Source organism: Branchiostoma lanceolatum, chromosome 2 (assembly GCF_035083965.1).
Source record: "Branchiostoma lanceolatum isolate klBraLanc5 chromosome 2, klBraLanc5.hap2, whole genome shotgun sequence".
Taxonomy (NCBI): Eukaryota; Metazoa; Chordata; class Leptocardii; order Amphioxiformes; family Branchiostomatidae; genus Branchiostoma; species Branchiostoma lanceolatum.
The window spans coordinates 22,937,497-22,959,691 of record NC_089723.1 but is presented as its reverse complement, the minus strand read 5'-3'; the positions used below and the strand labels follow the sequence as shown (position 1 = coordinate 22,959,691).

Sequence of the window (22,195 nt, the reverse complement as noted above, 5' to 3'; positions counted from 1 at the left end):
TGTAAGTCGATCCAAAAAATAATGAGACCGACATATTAAGCTGTAGTTCTATAGAAAGGACCAAGACAAATCAAATTTACTTTGGGAGAATTATTGAAGAACACGGGTACATTTTAATGACATTAATGTATGTGCTGAACATCCATCGAACACCACCACACCTTTTCTTACAACACAAAAATGCTGAAGTTCACCAACAAGGTGCTACATATATCTCGTATGTAAGACTTGATACTTTGGACAGTGTTATTTGACGAGGGATGACACTATGATGTAACAGCCATTGCTGATAAGGCTCTTGTGTCTTGAGCAAAATTTGGCCCCAAAACAAATTCATCCATTGTTACAAGAACCTAATTGAAATGAAACATTCCTGGATCTAAACAAGATATTTGAAAATCTGTGTGCTATCTTTCAGTCTTTATCATACCCACATTATTACATTTATTTGTTGTATGTGAACAGTAGGTAAACAAAGCTGGGGCACTTGTTGCATCATTGTTTGATGTAAATGTTGAATTATGTATGTTATGTCCACTTTCTTATGCCCACAGAATTCGAAGTTGATCCACTATACATACAGTATAAGCTAAGGGAATGTTCTTTAGGTCAAGTCGTCAGCTCTGCGTCTTTTTTTCCCAGGACCTCCCTCTTCAGAAGAACCACGTCTCTGTTGGTCCTGGGGAGAAGTCAACAAACTGTTCGTTAAACAGAGTGGTTACAATAAATTATGCATACATGTAGTTTAAAAATGACAGCCATGTTTGTAAGAAATTGATTTCATTATGCTGACAACAATGTTATACAAAAATCATCCCACAGCATACAGATCCCATTTAAGTATCTTTTCATTTTTTAAATTCAAAAATTCAAATTTTACTTCGATTTGAATTTCTGTCAAATTCTAATTTTGAAATTCAGAAAAAAAATAATAATAACTAGAGTTCCACGACCTCATATCTTCGCCAAATAATATGAATTGTACCGACAGATGCAAGTACCAAATTACCGCCATTTACCAATGTGACATTACATAGCCGTTTTTCTCAACGACCATTCAATTTAAGTCTTTATTTGCTTAAACAATATCTATCAATGTTCCCCTCTTTCTCAGTGGCTTGATATGCCACAGGTCTAAAAGTCCTCTCATGGAATGTCAATAACAGTTAGACATCCAGGTGATAAGGATTTTTCTGATTTGTTTTTTTCGGCTGTAGATAAGTACAGCCAGGGCTACTCAAAGGCTAAGGCTATTACGGGTAAGCCCTAGTAACTGAACAATATCCCCCTGATACAAGCTTTCACAAAGACTGAAATACGACTTAAATGCATATGAACGCGCCCAAACATAGAACTCGGCAGATTTTAAAAAAAAATTCATTAATCATGCAAATTAGGTCCTGTTTGGCATAATTATCATCTAACGGCAATCATTAGATTCATTTTAAATCTAGCTATCTTCATACCAAACATAACAGATACATTTTAGTCCTTTCTTTTCAATCGCCCAGCTAGTAAGATAGCTGTTGACCTAGATTCAGGACGCCAGCTGTTGACCTAGATTCTGGACGCCAGATGTGTACTATCACATGCCGCGTACTATGGTGCAGCAGTGCTATACATTTTCCTCAATGATTACGTAAAGTAGGTCATGATCTGCATAATGAGCATATCATTATGTTGATCATCACCTAAGGTACATATATACCAAATACAAGAATAATCCATCAATCACTGCTTGAGTTATCCTCCTCAAAAGTTACAAACAAATAGGCCCACTGCAGTTTACGGCTAGCTGCAAGGGGGCCCAAACTTACATCAGTTACTCCCTGCCCCAAGATCTATCTACCACTCAAAAATCATAACCATAGCACCTGCAAAAAATTTGACCACAAACTTTGAGCGGATTAATAAACTTTCCTTATTTATTATGCAAATTAGCTCCTGGTTTTCATAATATGTATTTGATTATGTAAAACATTGCCTAAGCTATCTACATGCCAAAAATCATGACGATCCGTCAACCCCTTCTTTAGTTATTCGCCTCCAAAGGTTTCAACAAAAACACCAACTGTAGGTCCAAACAATCCGCTAGGGGGCCCAAACTTGCACAACTCATTCCCTGTTCAAGATTCAATGTATTACTGAAAAAACATGAGCCTGGCACCTCCAGAAAATTCGACCTCAAACTTTAAAACTCAGCTGCAGTACCTTAAATATCCGCTAGGAGGCCCATTATCGAACTTGACCTTCCTCTTTGACACTCCTACCTACCCACTTAATATCATGCACAGCCGTCAACAGCACCTTGAGTTATGCTGGCGACATACAAACTCACACAAATACAAAGCCCGCTGCAGTACTGTAGGAAAGCGCCAGATTAATAATTTTCGAACTTGACCTTCGTTCCTACAACCTCTTCTGATCTACGAAAAATCATGAAGATCCATCAACGTTTCCGTCACTTTTTTTGCCTACATACAAACACAAAAACACGCAAAGTCCGCTGCAGTACTGATAGAATATGCCAGGTGAACGGTTTTCGAACTTGACCTTCCTTTGCACAACCACTACACACCTACCAAAAATCATAACGATTCATTGAAGCTTTCTTGAGTTATGCTCCTGACATACATACAGACCCACCCAACAGATTTTTCAACCGAAAACATAATCTTCCCGAGTACAAGTACTCGGCGAAGATAATAACTTTATTGCAAGTTCATGCCCGAAGGCTAATTGCAGACAAACAAGTACATGGGAATACATGGGAATCAAAAATAGGTATCTAGGCTACTGTAATAATAATACATCTAACTATAATTTTAAGAAAGCTTTTGTTCGTACACAACACAAAAACACAACAATAACAACAAAAGCAGAAGAAGAGCCTAACCTCAGGTCTCCGTGTGGTCTCTCGCAGTCTCAGCTGAGTCTTCCCCGTGTCTGCCGTCTGCACCATGAGCTGAGTGGCCAAGAATTGCTTATGTTGTTTGAATGTAGGAAGAGGACAGAGTCAGTCAGAAGGAAGAGCACACCGTAGCAAATAATGTTCCCAGACTCTCATTTTTTAAGAACCACAGACTTCCCCTAAACCATTCTTTTCCATAATTTTTTCACCACCTTTTATTATCATCATCATGCAATCCCCAACCGGGCTTGTGCCCATGTTCAAACCGGCGTTACACTGTATACAACATTTTGCCAAATTTTTTTATCGCCAGAAGGTTGCCAAATTTCAAAACCGTCAGAGTGTTAAACATATTCTTTGCTTGAAAATCTACCCTGGACCTGTGAATATTGTCTGACCTCTAAAAATTGGACAGTTGTCAAGGGGACACCACTAGTATTGTTACAGAAAATGTCATTTTAGAGCTTGCAGACTCAATGGGTAATAATTTTCCATCTGTGTAAAGCCGGCCTTTTTTTCTATATCTTGAAGTACCAAGCTGACAGGAAAGGAAGAAAATTCACACCACACAAGAGGACACCACATCTTAAGTTAATACTACATTGTAGAATCCACACAACATGACGACACAATTCCATTAGAAACAATGACTGCCTGACTTCAAATGGTATGCTAAAAGTGTACAAACTTGAGATTCAGGCACATCTTGGACATGTTTTATATATCCTACATAACAGCCCTGTCTATTACCTATGTGCTAATACCATGCACTTGCCCCTTGCTCCCTTTATAAATCATCACCGGTACTGCAGGGCAACATACAGTTATCCTTTCAGAGTCATTTAATCCCATGCCTTCCTAATATATATCATAGTTAATGCACTGGCTACCTACCAAAACATTTTGCATATTGAACCCCCATTCATATTGCTTATTGTGGTTGGTGCAATATGATCAGTACATGTATATCTTACTACATGAATGTCATAGAAAAAAGCTCATGCACTTCAACATGGTATTGCTGAAAGACTGTCTAGTACCTGTAGCCATCTTGTCACACTTGCATTGCATTGTAAGCTTTCTTTCAAGTACTTTTCAAACGTGCCCAACTAAAACATGAATTTTGGGATGAGGTTGCGGTCATGTTTGCTGTAAGCCATACGATTTTGATGTATAATTTTCTGCTGACAAAGCCGACAAGGATCTAAATGTAATACACATTTTTCAGTAAAAAGAATGCCCTTAATTTGTAACTAAACAAAGATTGTACAACAAAAGTGACTTAGTCTAGGCCCTTACGCAGATTACAAAACTGCTGCTAAAGATTCAGAATAAGACAGTAATTTGGCTACGATGTACCTACCTGTGGTAAGAGACGTACATGTACTACATTCAAAACCTACCTGTATTTGCTGCATGACGTCCCTCTGCATCTCCACAGCCATGTGGTACACATCATGGTCGGAGTTGTTGTACATGATGGCATTTTGGAACATCAGCATGATGTCTCTCTGGAACTCTGCCGTGGTCCGGATCAAACCAGTCTCGATGTTCTTCTTGATTGTCGACAAATCCATCGGCCTATGTTGTTATAACAGATTTATTAGTGGTAAAGGTAAAGATCTTGTTATCTTTTTTGTTGAGGCCGTAGGGGCAGTGGGTTGTTAATCCAAAGTGTCCAGGGCACAGTATTGGGAGACGAAGCCCATTCCTCTACTTCCACTGCCTTTTATCTACACACCGTTTTGTACTGTTTTTTTTAATGTCATACAAGAAACACACATTTCTCAAAGAAAAATGTAACAACATCAACTCCAGATCTGGTATTCAAATTTTCCACAGTAGCGCATGTGCACATGAGGTGCATTTGATTTAAAAAAAAGAATGTAAAGCCCATGGGACTAAAGAAGAAGCCCGTGGAATAGCATAAATTACAAAATAATCGGTCTGAAACATCCGTATCAATTATCACAGCCCAGGTATGGCATAGAAGAACAGCTACTAATGATGTTCTGCCTCCTTACCTGAAGACAATGCTGTGGTATCCTGGTGCCTGGTCATCCGTTACAGGGTGGAGGAATACGTTGGCATATTTGTGTGAGGCAGCTGCTCTCCACACCATCATGATAGCCTTCCGCCAGGCCCGCTCTGCTTTCAGCGTCTCCTGATCATCACTACTGCAAGAGGGCAAGATACAAACATGTGAAATCTTTCCTCTTCATGTGAAGACATGAAATGAAACAACAACAGTGGTTTATTTTGAAATTGATGTAATTCTATTTCACAACCTAAGTTAAAAGTGGCATAGTTGAAACTGGAGTGAAAAGAATCTTGATCGTTTTTGGCTCCCTGAAGCACAACAAGCAGTGGACGACAGCTTAATGTCCCATTCTAAGGACTGAGGACCCTTTCCGGTAGCTTGCAACACAGGTCAGCGGAAACATGTTGATCCACAGGCAGGGTCACTTACCATCTGACTATGCACACTACAGGTAAAGCTACAAAACAAACATGACAAAAAGTAAGGCTAGAGCAGCATGTACATGTAGATGTATGTGTCCTTGCAGTCTAAAAATTAATTGTTGATACACACACTGCAGAGAGCTGATAGAGGGTACATGTTAGATACCATTGTGAGAAGGAAGCTGGGCTGCTGGGGAGAGAGTCCGACTGGAAAGATGCTGCCAGCGGGTGTGGTCCTGCTGCGCTGATGCTGGAGTTATCGTCGCTGTCCTGTGGTCGGCCATCCTCGCTTTCCGAGTACTCCACCTCGCTCCGCGTGTCCTCCTTCCCGGGGTCGCCCGTGTCACTCCCCTCGACCGTGTCTGCTTCACGATCACCGTCATCCTATAGTGCATGGAAAAACAAGAGTTCTAAGACCTCACACCTATGATTTCTTGTTTGTCTCGTTTAATTGTAGTCCATCAATTATGCAAACATGGTTTTGATTAATACACATGTCTAGTGTGATCACTAAAATACTGTCACTCTATGGTGAATGTGACTGGCATATGGGAAATATAATCAAAAACAATACCTCCCTGTGTATAAGTAGCCTCTTCCATTGACCCCATGACCTGTCATGTCTGTTTTTTACTCACTTCCTGCCACTCAACTGACAGTGTATTCAAATAACTACGGAGTCAAGAATGGTCACACAAGAATATAACAAATAGAAACACTGAAAACAAATCTTCGGTACATGGAGGCAGTTGGAGGTCTTCAAATTTTTCATGTCACTTTAAGTCTTTTGATTAACAAACCAGCAGTTAATATAGTGAGAAAGTCTGAACCATGTAGAAACGAAAGAGACCTTACCGGCTCTGGCCTTGCCCGAGATCGCGTGCCTCTTCGAGATCCCCTTGGGCGGCCTGAGCAAAGGTAAATGTTTTGGCATGTAAAAAAAACTATAAATACAATTTACTGTGATGAATACTACATCACTTCTAAGTATGAGCACAACTTGCAACAAGTATGGTGCTTTTTCTTAATTAATAAGGCCACACTGATTCCATTATTGTCTGGAAGGTTGAACAAATGACTGAACACACAGAACGTAATGTGTTCAATGTACAAGGAGTAAGTTCTTTTTACGAGAGGAAAAGAAGCATTTTATCATTTTCAATTTTTCGATATTTTTTTTGCAATTTACAACATAAATATGATTCTTCATTTTTGCAGCTTCTTTGTACAATTTGTGCAAACTCCTTTTCTTTGTTTAAGAAACAATTGATGCATGCATGTGTCATCGAATTACATGTACAACTGACCTCTCTGACCCTTCCTTCTAACAGTACTTCTGGGCATCTCCTTGACCTCATCCATTTTGGATGTGGGAGTGGCTTCGATCTGGGACACAGGCTCTTCCTTCAAACGGACAACCTCCTCTTGGACCACTTGTCTGGGTTCTTCCTTGATCTGAGGAGTCGAGGGGGTGGGTGTCACAGACGGAACACCGGGAGGGGTTTGGACGGTCGGCGGGGGCTCTGGTAATGGCTCCTACAAAGATGGCAAGTTTTAAAAGTATGGCGGGTATGCAAATTCTGTGCAGTCACCTGGCGACTTCTTCAGCCACATAGAATGAGAGATAAGTGTTTACATGTACATGTAAATCTATCCATGGCTGAAAATACTGGATGTATATGCACTTTAGTGCACATGAAATTGGATCCGTGCACCAAATTGCTTTATTTTGGGTGAACTGGTGCACCTAGATATTTGTGCTATACATAAAGGTTCTTTTGTACAGTGTAAGCTTACAGTTACAGCATATTCTTGACATTTAAGCGTCAGAGAAATTTATACAACTTGAAGTTGGTTTCATCACAATTTTTCGAAACTGTGTTGGCATTGTGCATACCAACATCAAGTGCCTCGCACCCATTTCGGAATTCTGCCTTCAACTCTGGGCAAGAGCGCTCTTTTTTCTCTCTTCTCGTTTTGCTGACATTTCATATGATTTTATGTTGTGCGCCCAAATTTTGTGCCCCTAGATTTTTAGGTTGAGTACACCAGTTGACCTATCCCCAAAATGAATTTCGAGTCCTGGGATGGAGGGACGGGTCCACTGCTGTACAGTAGAGTTTACCTGTTTGACTTTAGCTTGCTGCTGTACTGCCACATGTGGCTGTGGTGGGCTGGACACCACAGGTGGCTGCTGTCTGGTAGTAGGCGGCGGCTTGGTCATTACCTGCCCTGGTTGGCTGGCGGCGCTTTGAAGGGTCGAGACCATCTCTGAATTTGGAAAGATTTATAATACAGTAAAGACTTTCATGCATGTTAAACTATGAGTAATAAGTTTAATCTTCCAAGATTTAAATGTTGAATTTTGTTCTTCAACTGATTTCCCTATTATCTGTCCTGTGTATATATTTGTAGACTATGTGACATATACTAAATATACCTATACAGTTGTGTATATTTGCCAATATACAAGTCTTTTTTAAAGACTACACTGATATACATTGTACCATTGTGTGTGAATGTATATTTGCTCAAGGGCTTAGTTTGTTTATCATGGTAAATGGTTTACTTCTTATTAGATGAGAGTGGAAACCCTAGAGGGCTACTCTACTTAACACGTGCTAGTGGGATACTACATCTACATGTAAAAGAGAAGAAAAGCTCACAATGAGTAAGGCACTATGTTAGAATGATTAAGAGACCACTCCCTACCTTGGGGATGCCCATGAGAGGGTGACTGAGGAGGAGGGGAGAGGGGGTTGGGAGAGGGTAGAGGAGGCTGGCAGCCTTTCTGATGATGTGCAGTAGGCCCAGTCTTATTAAGTAATCTGGAGAGGGTGGGAGCCCCTGTAGTGTGCAAGAATGGAACCCAACAGACTCAATGCATGATGTATGCAAAAACAATACTGTAAATTGATTTACTTTCGCGGTAGCTTTATTTCACAGTAGTAGGGAAAATGTTTTAACTGTGTTTTCGTGGTTGAAAGAATTCTGTAGTACAGTAGCCATACTTTTGAAACACATATTCATGGTGTCTTGAGTTTGTAGTTGAGAGGTTACCGCGACAATAAAACCACCACGAAAGTTTTACGACCTATAGTACTTCAGAATCTGTAACAGACTGTCATACTCAATACATTCAAATTGTACGCATCCAATATATTCACATATGGAAGTTTTGCAACTAAATTTGCCAATGGATGATATGTTTTCATGGCAATTATCAAATTCCTGAATGCATGTAAGGTTTCATGAAGACAATTTCTACAACCTGGACATGATTTTTGTTGAATCAACAATGAGAATTCCTAAAGAATTTCCAACTTTAGGACGAGAGAAAACTTTTAGAGTGAGTTCTTGTAGGAAGATAATAGAAATTCTTGTTGATTTGTGTTCGGAATGAAATAATTAGGCACAATGGGACTCCTGTCTGTAAAACAGGGTGCGAGCACAACTAGAGAAAAATCTACAGCAAGCATTAGTAAAGGATTGTGGTGGAGGAGTGGGAGAGTATACAATTAAATGAAATTCAGAAATTCTCTGAATAGTATTCAAATAAAACAGTTTAGCATGTGTTAGACATACTGTAAGTTCATTGATTTTTGTAGTGTTTCAGGTTCACAGTTGCCACAATACTAAGACAGATATTTGCAGTGTCAGGATTTTTGCACCACAAAAAAAAACACATGGAAATAAACCACAGTGACTGAAAATATTTCAAGATCTACAGTGCAAAAATCATCAAATATCATAAAGGCAGTAAAAATTACCTGCGCAAACATTTTGTTGATATAGCGAACCTGATCAAAGGAATCTAATGCACATGGGTTAGGACTGATAGAACTATGTGTACATGTCAATATAATATGAAAAGGTTATTTACATGAAATAAGTATAGCTTAGGAAACATTTCAAACTTGAATTCTACAAGATTATCTGTAGTGTAATAATGGAAACATCTGAGAGCTAATTAAGCTACATTATACATACTTTAGGTATGAATCTAAATACATATGTAGGCCCATAGAAAAGTGTATGTCTGAAAGAAATTGCACCTGCAGAAGGTGAGCTGGGCACAGCTGTAGCAGCTGGAGACACCTGACTCTGCCCCACGGCAGCTGCTGGGCTCTGTAGGGGGGCTGGCATGACCCCTGACCCTTCTAGCATGGAATGCTGGGAAGTTGCTGCAGCTGGTGGAATGGTAAGAGGAGGGAGAGGCTGTGGCACAGAGGAATGGTCATGTTCCTGTGAGTGAAATATAATCAGATAATTAGATGTTAAGAATATTATATGCTAGCGTATAATTACAGTACCTTGACTCTGTCCTACACAAATATTTCAGAACACCTACAGTACAAAATTAGGTGCACAGGTCTAATTTTGGGTGCACAACTGTGCCTAAGCTCCTATTATCACAAGCCCTATATCTACTGAGTTCAAATAACCCTGAACATGAGTACCATTTTCAATGTTATCTTTCTGAGAATACCATATTCAATGGTACCTTTGAGTGAATCTTTATAAAATCAAGGCAAAAGGCAGGAGACTTGACTATCAATAGACAAAGAAATAAGAACAAATCTGGGAGGCAGATACACTATGCTCCCATGAGTTTCAGGAAATGCTGTGTGACAAACATTCAATGGACAGTTATTCGAATATTTACACAAGGGTAAAAAAAGCTATTTGTATGTTCCAAAAAACTTAGTAGTAAACTTTATCATCATTGCCCATACTTGATACAGTGCATATTCAAAATTCTTCACATAAATTTGAAGTATCGGATTTCTGAACACAATAATGTAAATTGGGTCTCCTACATTGTTTTAGTTCAGTCAGTCAAGAACTGAATAGTTGGTATCAATAAGATTTTTGAGAGGAAAGAATTGCAAGAAAAACAGTAATATGTGTTATTCAAAGAAAGAGAGACACAATGGAGCTTTAGGTACAGGTTTGTTACATTGTCCTGTGGTAATTCTGGAAAGTTTCATCTGATTGGTTCATCTCCTGATAAAAGTTTACTCTGATTGGTTCTTCTGCTGATGAGGTTATCTCTGATTGATCCATCTGCTGATGAAGTTTTTTCTGATTGGTCCATCTGCTGATAAAAGTTTTCTGATTGGTTCATATGCTGATGAAGTTTTACTCAATGTTTTACATCAGATATACCCTCTTCATCAGACATACCATATGCTAATGATCCTCACTCACTAACTGCACAACTTATTGGCTATCCATCCCCACGTTACAAGTTCCACCATTCTTTTTTTAAGTCCTATAAAACCATTATCATTTTAACCTGTACAATGGAAGATGTAGAGGTAAAGGAAAAGATCACAAAATTGTTAGAACAAGAGAGCTGCAATATGAGCAAAGGCAAGAAGATGTAGCAGGGAGTAGCAATGTGCTGTAGGGTTAAATCATGGAAAACAATAAAAGATCACAAAGGGATGCTCAGACAGACTGACCAGGGGGGCTTGGGTCAGACCATGCTGTGCCAGCTCTTGGTGTTTCGTTTTCAGGAGGGACGAAAGAAGTGGCGACGGAGGCGGCTGTTTCTGGTACGACGTTGTTTTGGTTGGTGTCTGGGCTGGGCTTCGTGCGTCTTGCTGTTGTTGGGGAAGGTTCGGGGAGGGGAGGGGCAATGCGAGGGGGGCGGGGCCAATGGGAGCTTCCCCCTATGTGGCAGAAGGTGGTACATGCAAAGGAAAAGAAAAGAATAGAATGAATGAATGAGCATGGAGAAATGCAAGCCAAAACTCTACTCCAAAATTAGGTGCACAATGAAAGATTTGGTGCTCTATGTGATAAGCAGTCTTTGGAAGGTCAGTATGCCTACATGTACATGAATGTTAGTTTCTGTCAGTCATAACATACAGAACAACCTTTTACACTTCAAAACCAGAATAACCTTGGTACGTGTAAGCTGTTTTGAAGAAAATACAGCAAACAATACTAAAGATGAAGGATAAGAAATTAGGCCTTGCTGACAAAGTGTCAATGTTACCAAAAAAGCTAACACCAAGCATTATTACTATTAGTCAACACCAAAAACAGATTATCAACTGTGGGTGCTGCAAAAAAAATGTGCATGGTAATACAACATAGCGCATAAATTCAACAACACTACACATGGTTTTGTATCTGTAACTTTAAAATTTAAGAGTAAATGTTCTGAACTATTGGAAAACTGCAGGCACTTTCATCTTGTCTGCCTTTGTCAGTGTAGAAACCTGAAGAACGAAGGCATCAATTTTTGTTCACAGAAAAATGTAACGTTGGGTAACCTAAATTCGGGATTTTTCCGATAATGGTTGACTGAAATCAATCTAGCAGAACAATAAACCATCCTTTTTTTCTATTATTCTGTCAGTATCATGTACTATCTTTGCACTAATCATATATATGGTAGATTTTGTCTCTAGTCGTGCTGACACCATAATATTTCAACTTTAAACTACCGTCCGCCGCACGCACAATTACGGTGCTGTCGGACAGGGGGGCACATTAATTCGGGAGAGAAGATTCGTCTTGAATATCTTACCGCTAATCACATTTTATACAGCAGCTATTCGTTCCATCCTTGGCTTGAGGAGAGTGCTATGGATATAGACGTGTCCAAGTAAAAAAATACACGAAAAAACGGCCGTACCGCAAACATCAGGCCTTCGGGAACAACCCGTGTGTTGAGTCGGTATAGAACGTCACTCAAAGTTCACCCCCACCGTCATGGAAATTTGTACATTATTCAACGGGGCCTTAGCTGGATGCCGTAGAAATTGTAATACTATTATGTCCATGTGTTTCTGCTTGTGCTAAGAGCAAACTTTGAGGAAAATATCGCCATTAGTCCACTATCACACACAACATTAAGACAAAAAAGTGTTCCTCGCCAACGTTTGTTGTCTGCCGAATAGCAGGATTCTGGGTAACAATATGGCGGCGGGAAAAATTCACCGTAGTGCCGTAGCCATTGATTGCAGCAACAAAGAGGCGTTTTGATAATTAATCACACTTAGAGTCCAGTTGTAGGTTAGCAAAAGAGATTCTAATAAGTTGTATTGTAAATAATTGTGTTGAGCAGGAAGCGGATGTGACATTTGTCTTATAAACCAGCGAACAACTATGTAGAATAATGCTCCCACGAAGCCCTCAGACTGTGACAATAAGGGACGGAGAGTTTTTGACGTAGCCAACTTCTATTGCATGCTTATCGAAGCTTTTCAGACAGTGTTCTGAATACGTTAGTCTGTCAAGTTTGCATTTCTAGCGGTATTACTGATGTTGCATCTAGCAAATATCCCTAAATACCCCGTTTTCGAAAAATCCCGACTTTAAGTACCCCACGAATTTATGTTACCCAACGTTACACGTTATACAACTAACTTCAGGATCAGAGAAACCACTGACTGGATCACAATGTGCAAATACATTGTAGACTGTCATCTAAATATTTCTGTTTTCTCTGATTGGTTCATCTGCTGATGAAGTTCTCTCTGATTGGTTTATCTGCTGATAAAGTTCTCTCTGATTGGTTTATCTGCTGATAAAGTTTTCTCTGATTGGTTCATCTGCTGATAAAGTTTTCTATTTCAAATCAGACATACCCTCTTCATAATCCTATGATCCCCACTCACTAACTGCAGAATTCATCTGTTCTTCCCCACTTAACAAGTCGTCAAGCCTTTCCTCAATTTTGTAACAGTAACTTTAAAATTAGCATATAAATGATCTGAATCCAGCAATGTTGACAGCATTGTAGAGGGAAATGACTTATGAACCCACTGTTTGTACACATACATACACTGACCTCAACAATTTCCCTAGGTGCAGCATCTGCTATCCCTTCCTGTGCAGCTGCTGAGCTGGCGGCTGCTGCTGGCAGCTGGAGATGTGGCAGGTGCTGAGGGGCCTGCTGTCTCATCTGATGCAATGGTCTTTTACCCTTTTGCCCTAGAGGAAAAGGGAGGCACATGTATAGTGATTACTAATGAGCATAGCATCCTTAACCTCCTCCCTGGCCCTGTAAGGCTATAACCATAACAACTTTACGGCAAAAGGCTACTTCAGTAGAAAGAAGGTTAATTCAGCACAATGTTCTTGATTCTTGTAATACACAATATGTACAAAGACATCTTACTCAAGGATTTTAGAAACCCTTGTAGACTTACCTCCATTTCGGTTTGGTCAAATCTTTTCTTTTCTTTGCTTGTTTTTGTGTGTGCATGCACATGATATGGTACATGTACACATGTACATACACCTTACACACATAGGGTAGAAAATGCAATCTGGCGAGAATATTGGCAAGAATATACTGCCGGTAGAGATAGTGATTGGAGTCTCTGATAAAAGAGATTGCAATCAGGATCTCTGCCAGTACAATTGGTGATTCTATCAGTAGAGATCCCAATCGGAGTCTGTAAATTTGGACATATTCGCTTTAAAGACAGTCAGATTTTTTCAACTTTGATTCATGTCACTGTAGATCACTGGGCTGACTTGAAACTCAGGATCTATAAATGGGAGACCAGCCTTACACATTCCTAGCATCCTGATCACCATCTCTGTAGACAGAAACTATGTTTTGGATCTTTACCGGTAGAATCTCTACCCTGTCATATACACAATGTAAATAAACAATCATTTTATACCCACTGAAACACAATTATGCAAGAAAAAACATGATCTAAAGGTCAACTAATACTATCCATATCTATGAAGTGAAAGGAGGAGATGAGGAAACATAAGAAAAAGTAAAACATACCAGTTGTAAATTCTGAAGGCTGATGTAAGTGTCCTTACAGATATAAGAGTAAAGAAAAGAGAAAGCATGAGGAATGTTATACAATATCTGAAGTACATCTAGATTTGTATGTATAAGCTGGCTCACGATTTGAAGAACTACACATGCTTGAGGTCAAAGGAGAAGGCCCCTAAGTGGAAACAGTTCTTGTCTAGATGCTTAGAACATTGTCCAGTTTACATCTTACTGGGACCTTTCAGTTCCTGATAGATCTACATACTTATTTCCCTTTCCCCTAAAAAACTAACTGTTCAGTTCCTAAAAACATATTTCTGACACGTAGTCTTGATAGGTACAAGGAGTTACATGTAACTACATAAATGTATGCATGTTTGTCAACTATAAAAACTAGTGGTACTAAGATCTATCCGACAATTAAATCTATGAAGTGAAATGTGCTTACACCTACCAGTGGTTACCTCAGGAATACAGAAGACTGGTCCTTTATGAGCAGGTTTTAAGAAGGAAAAACGAACTAGTGTTTATATGAGCCAAGAGCTTTCTACATCTTAACATTCGTTCACTTCAACTGTACATATCTGTGTTACATTTACAGTACACATTTGTTTCCAGCACCATATTTTACAAATGGGACCAAGGTTTAAAACATATAGAATACAACACAATGTATTCCTTTTCACCCAAGGTATCAGCCTGACATAATTCGGCACACGCGAAGCCCGTTCAAATCATTCCATGGAAGCCCGTGCAATACGACTTCGAAGTCCGGGCAGTACGGTACAATATAGACCGGTCCAGAACACGCATATAATATAGAACATGATCCCTGCCCAGGTATGACATAGAAAACTGTTTGATAATATGTGTATCAGTATACTGATCTAGTACCTTGTGTGGCTGCCTTGGCTGCCTCTGCCTCTTCCTGTGCCTTACGCTGAGCCTCCAGGGCCTCCTCTGAAGCTTTCTTCTTCCTGAAGAGAAAAACAACATGTAAATGTTACTGTAAATCTATTAAGTTTCATGGGGCCTTAATTTCACTGTAGAGGAGAAAAGGAAGGTTTCTTGCTGCATCTAAAGTTAGATGTTGAAACAATTATGTAGTATAAAGCAATTGAAATGCATATATTTGCGGTGTCATGAATTTCGCAGTGTAGAGGTCACTGCAAAAATTGCGAAAATAAAACCACCGCAAACGTTTTCACAGTGACATGTGGCGCTCACATCATTCTTTATATCTTGATAAAGCTAAGGTGTACATTTCAAATCCATAGTATAGGCTTGGAAATTATTACTATTATCGATATACATAGTTTATATGTGATTTTAAACCATTACACACTGAAAGCAAAATGCAATTCAACAACTCTGTGTAGGGCGGGTAGATGACATGTATATTTTACTTGTGTTCTTTTACAGTACTTACGCCTGGATTTCATTCCACATGTCCTTGAGCTGATGATCAAGCTCTCCGCTCTTTACTTTGATCAGCTCTGCCTTCAGACGCCTGGAATACAACGTAAAAAAAATAAGAGGCAGTCAGTTATTCAACTGCAGAGAATGATAAGGGAAGACTTCCAACTCCTCAACCTACAATCTACATAGTGTTAATTCGCAGAACAGATGCCTCTGGGGGTCTACTATCAAGACACTACATGTATGTGCATGCACGTCAAACTCTCGCAAAATAGTTTACAACAGACGAGTGCCAGTGAGTCAGTATGTGTGTCTACAAGAATCAGTACTACAGTCACAGCAAAGTTACATTGACTGCCTTACCTATAGTTCTGTTGGTCTATTCGCACCAGTCTCTTTAGCTCCTCTATTCTCTCCATGGTTAGCTTCCGCGCAATCATCTCACAGTGGGACTCCACCTCACCCTGGTTACCTCGCTTTCTCCTAGATAGAGAAAACCATGTGTTAACAGGGCTCGCAATTCAATTTTGGGAATACTACCATGTATTTAGCTAAATGCACAGGTGAAACTTTGGGTGCACAACATAGAACTAAGTACAATGTCATAATTACAAACCTTACTGCCTCTCTTCAGAATCAGAGACTGAGCTTGAATCTAAGAATTCTATAGCTAACTTGAAAATCTTAAACAAGCACACAAATATGTAACTGAGTCAGAGCTTTGAGCATTACATAGCATCCCCATAGATGACTTCTGATCAAGCAATACTGACAGCCAAGTAACAAATTATCAACGCTGTAAAATGGACAACAACAACGATTTTAACCGTATGATTTCAGAAAACAGTGAATACTCACTTTGGTGCCTCCACTTGTTCCAGTAGAGTAGAATACTGAGATGCACAGTTCTGTACAGAGAGACATACATGTAAACACAGAAAAAAATATGAACACCAAATGACTTTATCCACTTTTTCTCATCCTAGTTTTCTAGACAGTTAAGAACACAATTCTACTGGGGGGGAAAGAGATTGGCTTTGGCTTCAGCTAACTCACTTGAGTCAGATGTATTAGAAATGTTTCCATTTTTGAGTTATTTTGCCATTTTTAAAACTTTTTTGGAACTTTTAGTGACAGTGCTGACAATTGTTGTATGCACTGTCATTGAATGCTTCAAAGTGTATCCTGGCAGCTTTTGAATACAACTTTAGGTGGCCAAAGTGAGGAAGAGTAACCTACTTATGTCAGGGTGAGCAGCTTTTAACTTTTTCTCCTGCTTATGTCAGTTTTTCTTGCAAAATGACATGGGACCTTTCAACTGCCACAGCCTGAGAAAAGCTCTCTGACACCTGTCTCCCAAAGTATTCCCAGGGGACCGTTCCAGGTCAGAGATCTTTGAAACTTGGGTCAGTGCTTGACAACTCTTACCCGCAACATGTGAAGTGATTGAAATTTGTCAATCTTGAACCTGTAGGCTGTAAAGTTCACCATTACAGTCATGCGCAGAGGGTCCATTTTAATGCCAGACAGAAACCGCATGTATATGCTATTTAAAAGTAGCTGTAGGAGGCCTCTTTGTTGGAAATGTTGGTGTTTTTGAGCTGGAATTGACAGGTAAGGGTTGTGGCTATTTCATTTAGTTAGAAAAACAGGGTTTTAGCCGTGTTTGAAGTGTCCGGTACACTTTGAAATAGGTGTAGTTTGGATGTGATCAGGTCTTGTGAAGGGGGGTCAAAGGTCATCTCGCGATGTTTTGATAGAATTTCACCACTTTGCGCCGGTGGAAAATCGGCGAAACTCAGTAGATTGACACTTTAGAGGTCAGACTACGCTGCCAATGTGAGTTTTCCATGACCTAAACTTCAGGTAGGTGACTTTTAACAGCCTTTTTCTTATATGTTCATCATTGAAGTCTATGGGCGAGTGAAATGCTGTTCTTTACCCTATAAGGTTTTGATAGGGGATTCAAATTCAATATTGACAGCTGCTAGTCGCTTCACGTGATGTAGGGAAGAGTTGCCGGGCATCGTCACAACTTTTGAAGATTCCCAGGGGACTATTCTCCTAGAAATGGTCCCCTGGGAGTACTTCTTGAGACAGGTGCTATGAAGGCTATGGTTGTGGTTTGAGGGCCCATATGATTGATAAAAAAAGTGAAATATAGAGGGGAAAATGTTAAAAGCTGGTCACCCTGGCATATAGAGCTAGCTCCCAATACATTCAGGGACCTGGAGTTGCCTTTACAAGCTGAGAGATCAGACTTTGAAGCATTTAATGAGTGCATACTGTGCACAGACTTGGGTGTGGGGGTGTCAGGTGGGGCTTAAGGGCTTATATTTGCCTTCGAATTGTTTTTTTTGGGGGGGAAAGAGATTGGCTTTGGCTTCAGCTAACTCACTTGAGTCAGATGTATTAGAAATGTTTCCATTTTTGAGTTATTTTGCCATTTTTAAAACTTTTTTGGAACTTTTAGTGACAGTGCTGACAATTGTTGTATGCACTGTCATTGAATGCTTCAAAGTGTATCCTGGCAGCTTTTGAATACAACTTTAGGTGGCCAAAGTGAGGAAGAGTAACCTACTTATGTCAGGGTGAGCAGCTTTTAACTTTTTCTCCTGCTTATGTCAGTTTTTCTTGCAAAATGACATGGGACCTTTCAACTGCCACAGCCTGAGAAAAGCTCTCTGACACCTGTCTCCCAAAGTATTCCCAGGGGACCTTTCCAGGTCAGAGATCTTTGAAACTTGGGTCAGTGCTTGACAACTCTTACCCGCAACATGTGAAGTGATTGAAATTTGTCAATCTTGAACCTGTAGGCTGTAAAGTTCACCATTACAGTCATGCGCAGAGGGTCCATTTTAATGCCAGACAGAAACCGCATGTATATGCTATTTAAAAGTAGCTGTAGGAGGCCTCTTTGTTGGAAATGTTGGTGTTTTTGAGCTGGAATTGACAGGTACGGGTTGTGGCTATTTCATTTAGTTAGAAAAACAGGGTTTTAGCCGTGCTTGAAGTGTCCGGTACACTTTGAAATAGGTGTAGTTTGGATGTGATCAGGTCTTGTGAAGGGGGGTCAAAGGTCATCTCGCGATGTTTTGATAGAATTTCACCACTTTGCGCCGGTGGAAAATCGGCGAAACTCAGTAGATTGACACTTTAGAGGTCAGACTACGCTGCCAATGTGAGTTTTCCATGACCTAAACTTCAGGTAGGTGACTTTTAACAGCCTTTTTCTTATATGTTCATCATTGAAGTCTATGGGCGAGTGAAATGCTGTTCTTTACCCTATAAGGTTTTGATAGGGGATTCAAATTCAATATTGACAGCTGCTAGTCGCTTCACGTGATGTAGGGAAGAGTTGCCGGGCATCGTCACAACTTTTGAAGATTCCCAGGGGACTATTCTCCTAGAAATGGTCCCCTGGGAGTACTTCTTGAGACAGGTGCTATGAAGGCTATGGTTGTGGTTTGAGGGCCCATATGATTGATAAAAAAAGTGAAATATAGAGGGGAAAATGTTAAAAGCTGGTCACCCTGGCATATAGAGCTAGCTCCCAATACATTCAGGGACCTGGAGTTGCCTTTACAAGCTGAGAGATCAGACTTTGAAGCATTTAATGAGTGCATACTGTGCACAGACTTGGGGGGGGGGGTGTCAGGTGGGGCTTAAGGGCTTATATTTGCCTTCGAATTGTTTTTTTTGGGGGGGAAAGAGATTGGCTTTGGCTTCAGCTAACTCACTTGAGTCAGATGTATTAGAAATGTTTCCATTTTTGAGTTATTTTGCCATTTTTAAAACTTTTTTGGAACTTTTAGTGACAGTGCTGACAATTGTTGTATGCACTGTCATTGAATGCTTCAAAGTGCATCCTGGCAGCTTTTGAATACAACTTTAGGTGGCCAAAGTGAGGAAGAGTAACCTACTTATGTCAGGGTGAGCAGCTTTTAACTTTTTCTCCTGCTTATGTCAGTTTTTCTTGCAAAATGACATGGGACCTTTCAACTGCCACAGCCTGAGAAAAGCTCTCTGACACCTGTCTCCCAAAGTATTCCCAGGGGACCGTTCCAGGTCAGAGATCTTTGAAACTTGGGTCAGTGCTTGACAACTCTTACCCGCAACATGTGAAGTGATTGAAATTTGTCAATCTTGAACCTGTAGGCTGTAAAAGGCCAAAGTTCACCATTACAGTCATGCGCAGAGGGTCCATTTTAATGCCAGACAGAAACCGCATGTATATGCTATTTAAAAGTAGCTGTAGGAGGCCTCTTTGTTGGAAATGTTGGTGTTTTTGAGCTGGAATTGACAGGTACGGGTTGTGGCTATTTCATTTAGTTAGAAAAACAGGGTTTTAGCCGTGTTTGAAGTGTCCGGTACACTTTGAAATAGGTGTAGTTTGGATGTGATCAGGTCTTGTGAAGGGGGGTCAAAGGTCATCTCGCGATGTTTTGATAGAATTTCACCACTTTGCGCCAGTGGAAAATCGGCGAAACTCAGTAGATTGACACTTTAGAGGTCAGACTACGCTGCCAATGTGAGTTTTCCATGACCTAAACTTCAGGTAGGTGACTTTTAACAGCCTTTTTCTTATATGTTCATCATTGAAGTCTATGGGCGAGTGAAATGCTGTTCTTTACCCTACAAATTACAATTCTAATTAAAAAATCATGTTTTTTCATGCTTTGGTACATTTTTACATAAAAACTTTAAGTGACTTTTCCACCTACCTTCTGGGAATAGAAGTCTGGTGGTCTTTGAAGACCAGGTTCTGCTAAAGGCTTCACAGCTCTGCTTACAGAAACCCTGGAATTAGGGAAATTGATTCAGTTTGCATCTTTGCTGTGTACACCTGTCTTCTTTTTGACCACTAGATATACATGTATGATGTGATGTTTACAGCCAACCGCACGCATTGTCGAATGTGATAAACAATATAGTGAAAAATATTCCCTGCAAATATGTGTTTTTGTGCTACAGTATTGTTTTGACCACAATTTGAACAGTCTGAAAACCTACTTTCCACTCCAACAGTGAAATTAAATCCATGCGATATTTGACGAGTTTAGTTTTTTTGGGGGAAACGAACAAAAATTGATGCACGCCCAGATGTAATATTTAAAATCAAGTTAGCATGGCCTTGTAATTGTAATGTTAAGTGGTCTGCAACATCAGCTTGGCTGCCTGGCGCTCCACTATGTATTATCTTGTTGCAATTTTTAATAAAGCATTGGCCTTATGGCATGTAGGAAAATGGCTTTATCTCGATAAACATGTATGCATCGTACCAGTTCTGGTCCCCACTTCTGAGTACAGCTGAAGCCAGACATAACTGTTCTCTCAAGGTCCACTTGTCCTGGGGGTTCTGCATCTTCAGTTCTGGGGGAAGACAACGGAAAGGTCTTCACTCTTTTTAATATGCAGCACTATACACTAATTAAGTTAGTCAAGTCAAACACTAAAATCACCTCTTGCCTTATCATAAACCAGCTGTAGTAGTAGTGTAGACGACTCGTGCACTTTTCAGCATGTAAATAACCCCCTACAAGAGCCGCCTATAACTTTTTTCTTGCCTATAAATTGTACAATAATCTGTTCATATATATCTTCACTACTTACAGTTCAAATCTCAACGAAGAGCCTATCAAAACAGTTATTGCCTCTACTATTATCAGTTCTACACATTTATTACTTTATTTTAGCAAAGCTGCCTAGATTTTATACATATAACAGTTACATGTACAACGTTAACGGAAATTATACTTTGTGTGTGAAGCTTAGAAAATAAGCTCACACACGATGTACTTTTCTATCCGCGGATATCCGTGCACCCCCCCTCCCCACCCGAGTTTCAATCCTTTAGAAGGGTATGGTCATACCAAACAAAAATTCTGTCATTGTTTTACAACAGAACCAGTCATATTTATGATTCAGGATCCCCTTGAAGTAAGCTAAAGCTCTGTAAAAACGCGGGAAATTGTAGGAACAAAGAGATTGGCGATATATCGACCACCACTCACTGTGTTGAGATGCCGCCATGATGATGATGACGACCTGGCGGTAAAATGTGACATAAATCCGCGACAAACAAAATAGGTCGAAATTTGCCATATTTGGAACTTGCCAAATGGATGAAAGGTAATGACATAGATTATAAGTAACGATTATAGTATAAAATTGCATAAATTAATCGATTAAAACTAACACCTATTTCCGTAAAATTATATTTGAGGGATTTGTGTCACTCCGCTTGGTATTGGAAAGATGTGACGTGGTTCATGGACCGGATTATCTGCAGTTCAGAAACATCTCACAAGAGGTCCTTTTTCAGTTTTTCACTGAGATCATACCATCTTCAAGCAGATGTTGGACAGGGATATTGTGTCATTGTAACATTTTTTGCTATAAGATTGGAGCTTGCAACTGGTATGACCTTCAAGCAGTTTGTAATCTCAAGATAGCAAATCAAAATATGAATGTTAGCGATCTTCACCAGCAAACACATGTCTTGTTTTAGCTGGATGGTGTTATTTAAAAAAAAAAAAGACTCTTTTCAAAAGAACCACAATGCTGAAATAAATGATATCCAGAACACAGTATATTACGTTGAAGTACTAGTTAATTTCATATCAAATATTGGTATTTGG

The 22,195-nt window shown here is 39.7% G+C and overlaps 1 protein-coding gene across 7 annotated transcripts; it reads right to left on the bottom strand.

The window, feature by feature from the left end:
- Positions 1-99: 99 nt before the first annotated feature.
- LOC136427993 (bromodomain-containing protein 8-like) lies at positions 100-21,679 on the bottom strand. 7 transcript variants are annotated; one of them, XM_066417232.1, is made up of 21 exons: positions 21,569-21,679; positions 20,837-20,927; positions 20,279-20,354; positions 16,413-16,462; positions 15,918-16,037; positions 15,565-15,645; positions 15,030-15,112; positions 14,590-14,622; positions 14,142-14,174; positions 13,185-13,327; positions 10,843-11,052; positions 9,430-9,619; positions 8,087-8,221; positions 7,500-7,645; positions 6,682-6,910; positions 6,230-6,282; positions 5,541-5,758; positions 4,936-5,088; positions 4,315-4,492; positions 2,897-2,965; positions 100-679 (listed from the first exon to the last, which is right to left on the bottom strand). In XM_066417232.1, the coding sequence occupies exons 1-21, from the start codon at positions 21,657-21,659 to the stop codon at positions 605-607; spliced, it is 2,457 nt and encodes an 818-aa protein (XP_066273329.1). In that variant the 5' UTR covers positions 21,660-21,679; the 3' UTR covers positions 100-604. The 7 variants fall into 7 exon arrangements, with proteins under 7 accessions (XP_066273329.1, XP_066273328.1, XP_066273333.1 ...); XM_066417231.1 differs by having other exon boundaries at positions 2,897-2,983; positions 21,569-21,678; XM_066417236.1 differs by lacking the exon at positions 8,087-8,221 and having other exon boundaries at positions 2,897-2,983.
- Between the last annotated feature and the right edge of the window lie 516 nt (positions 21,680-22,195).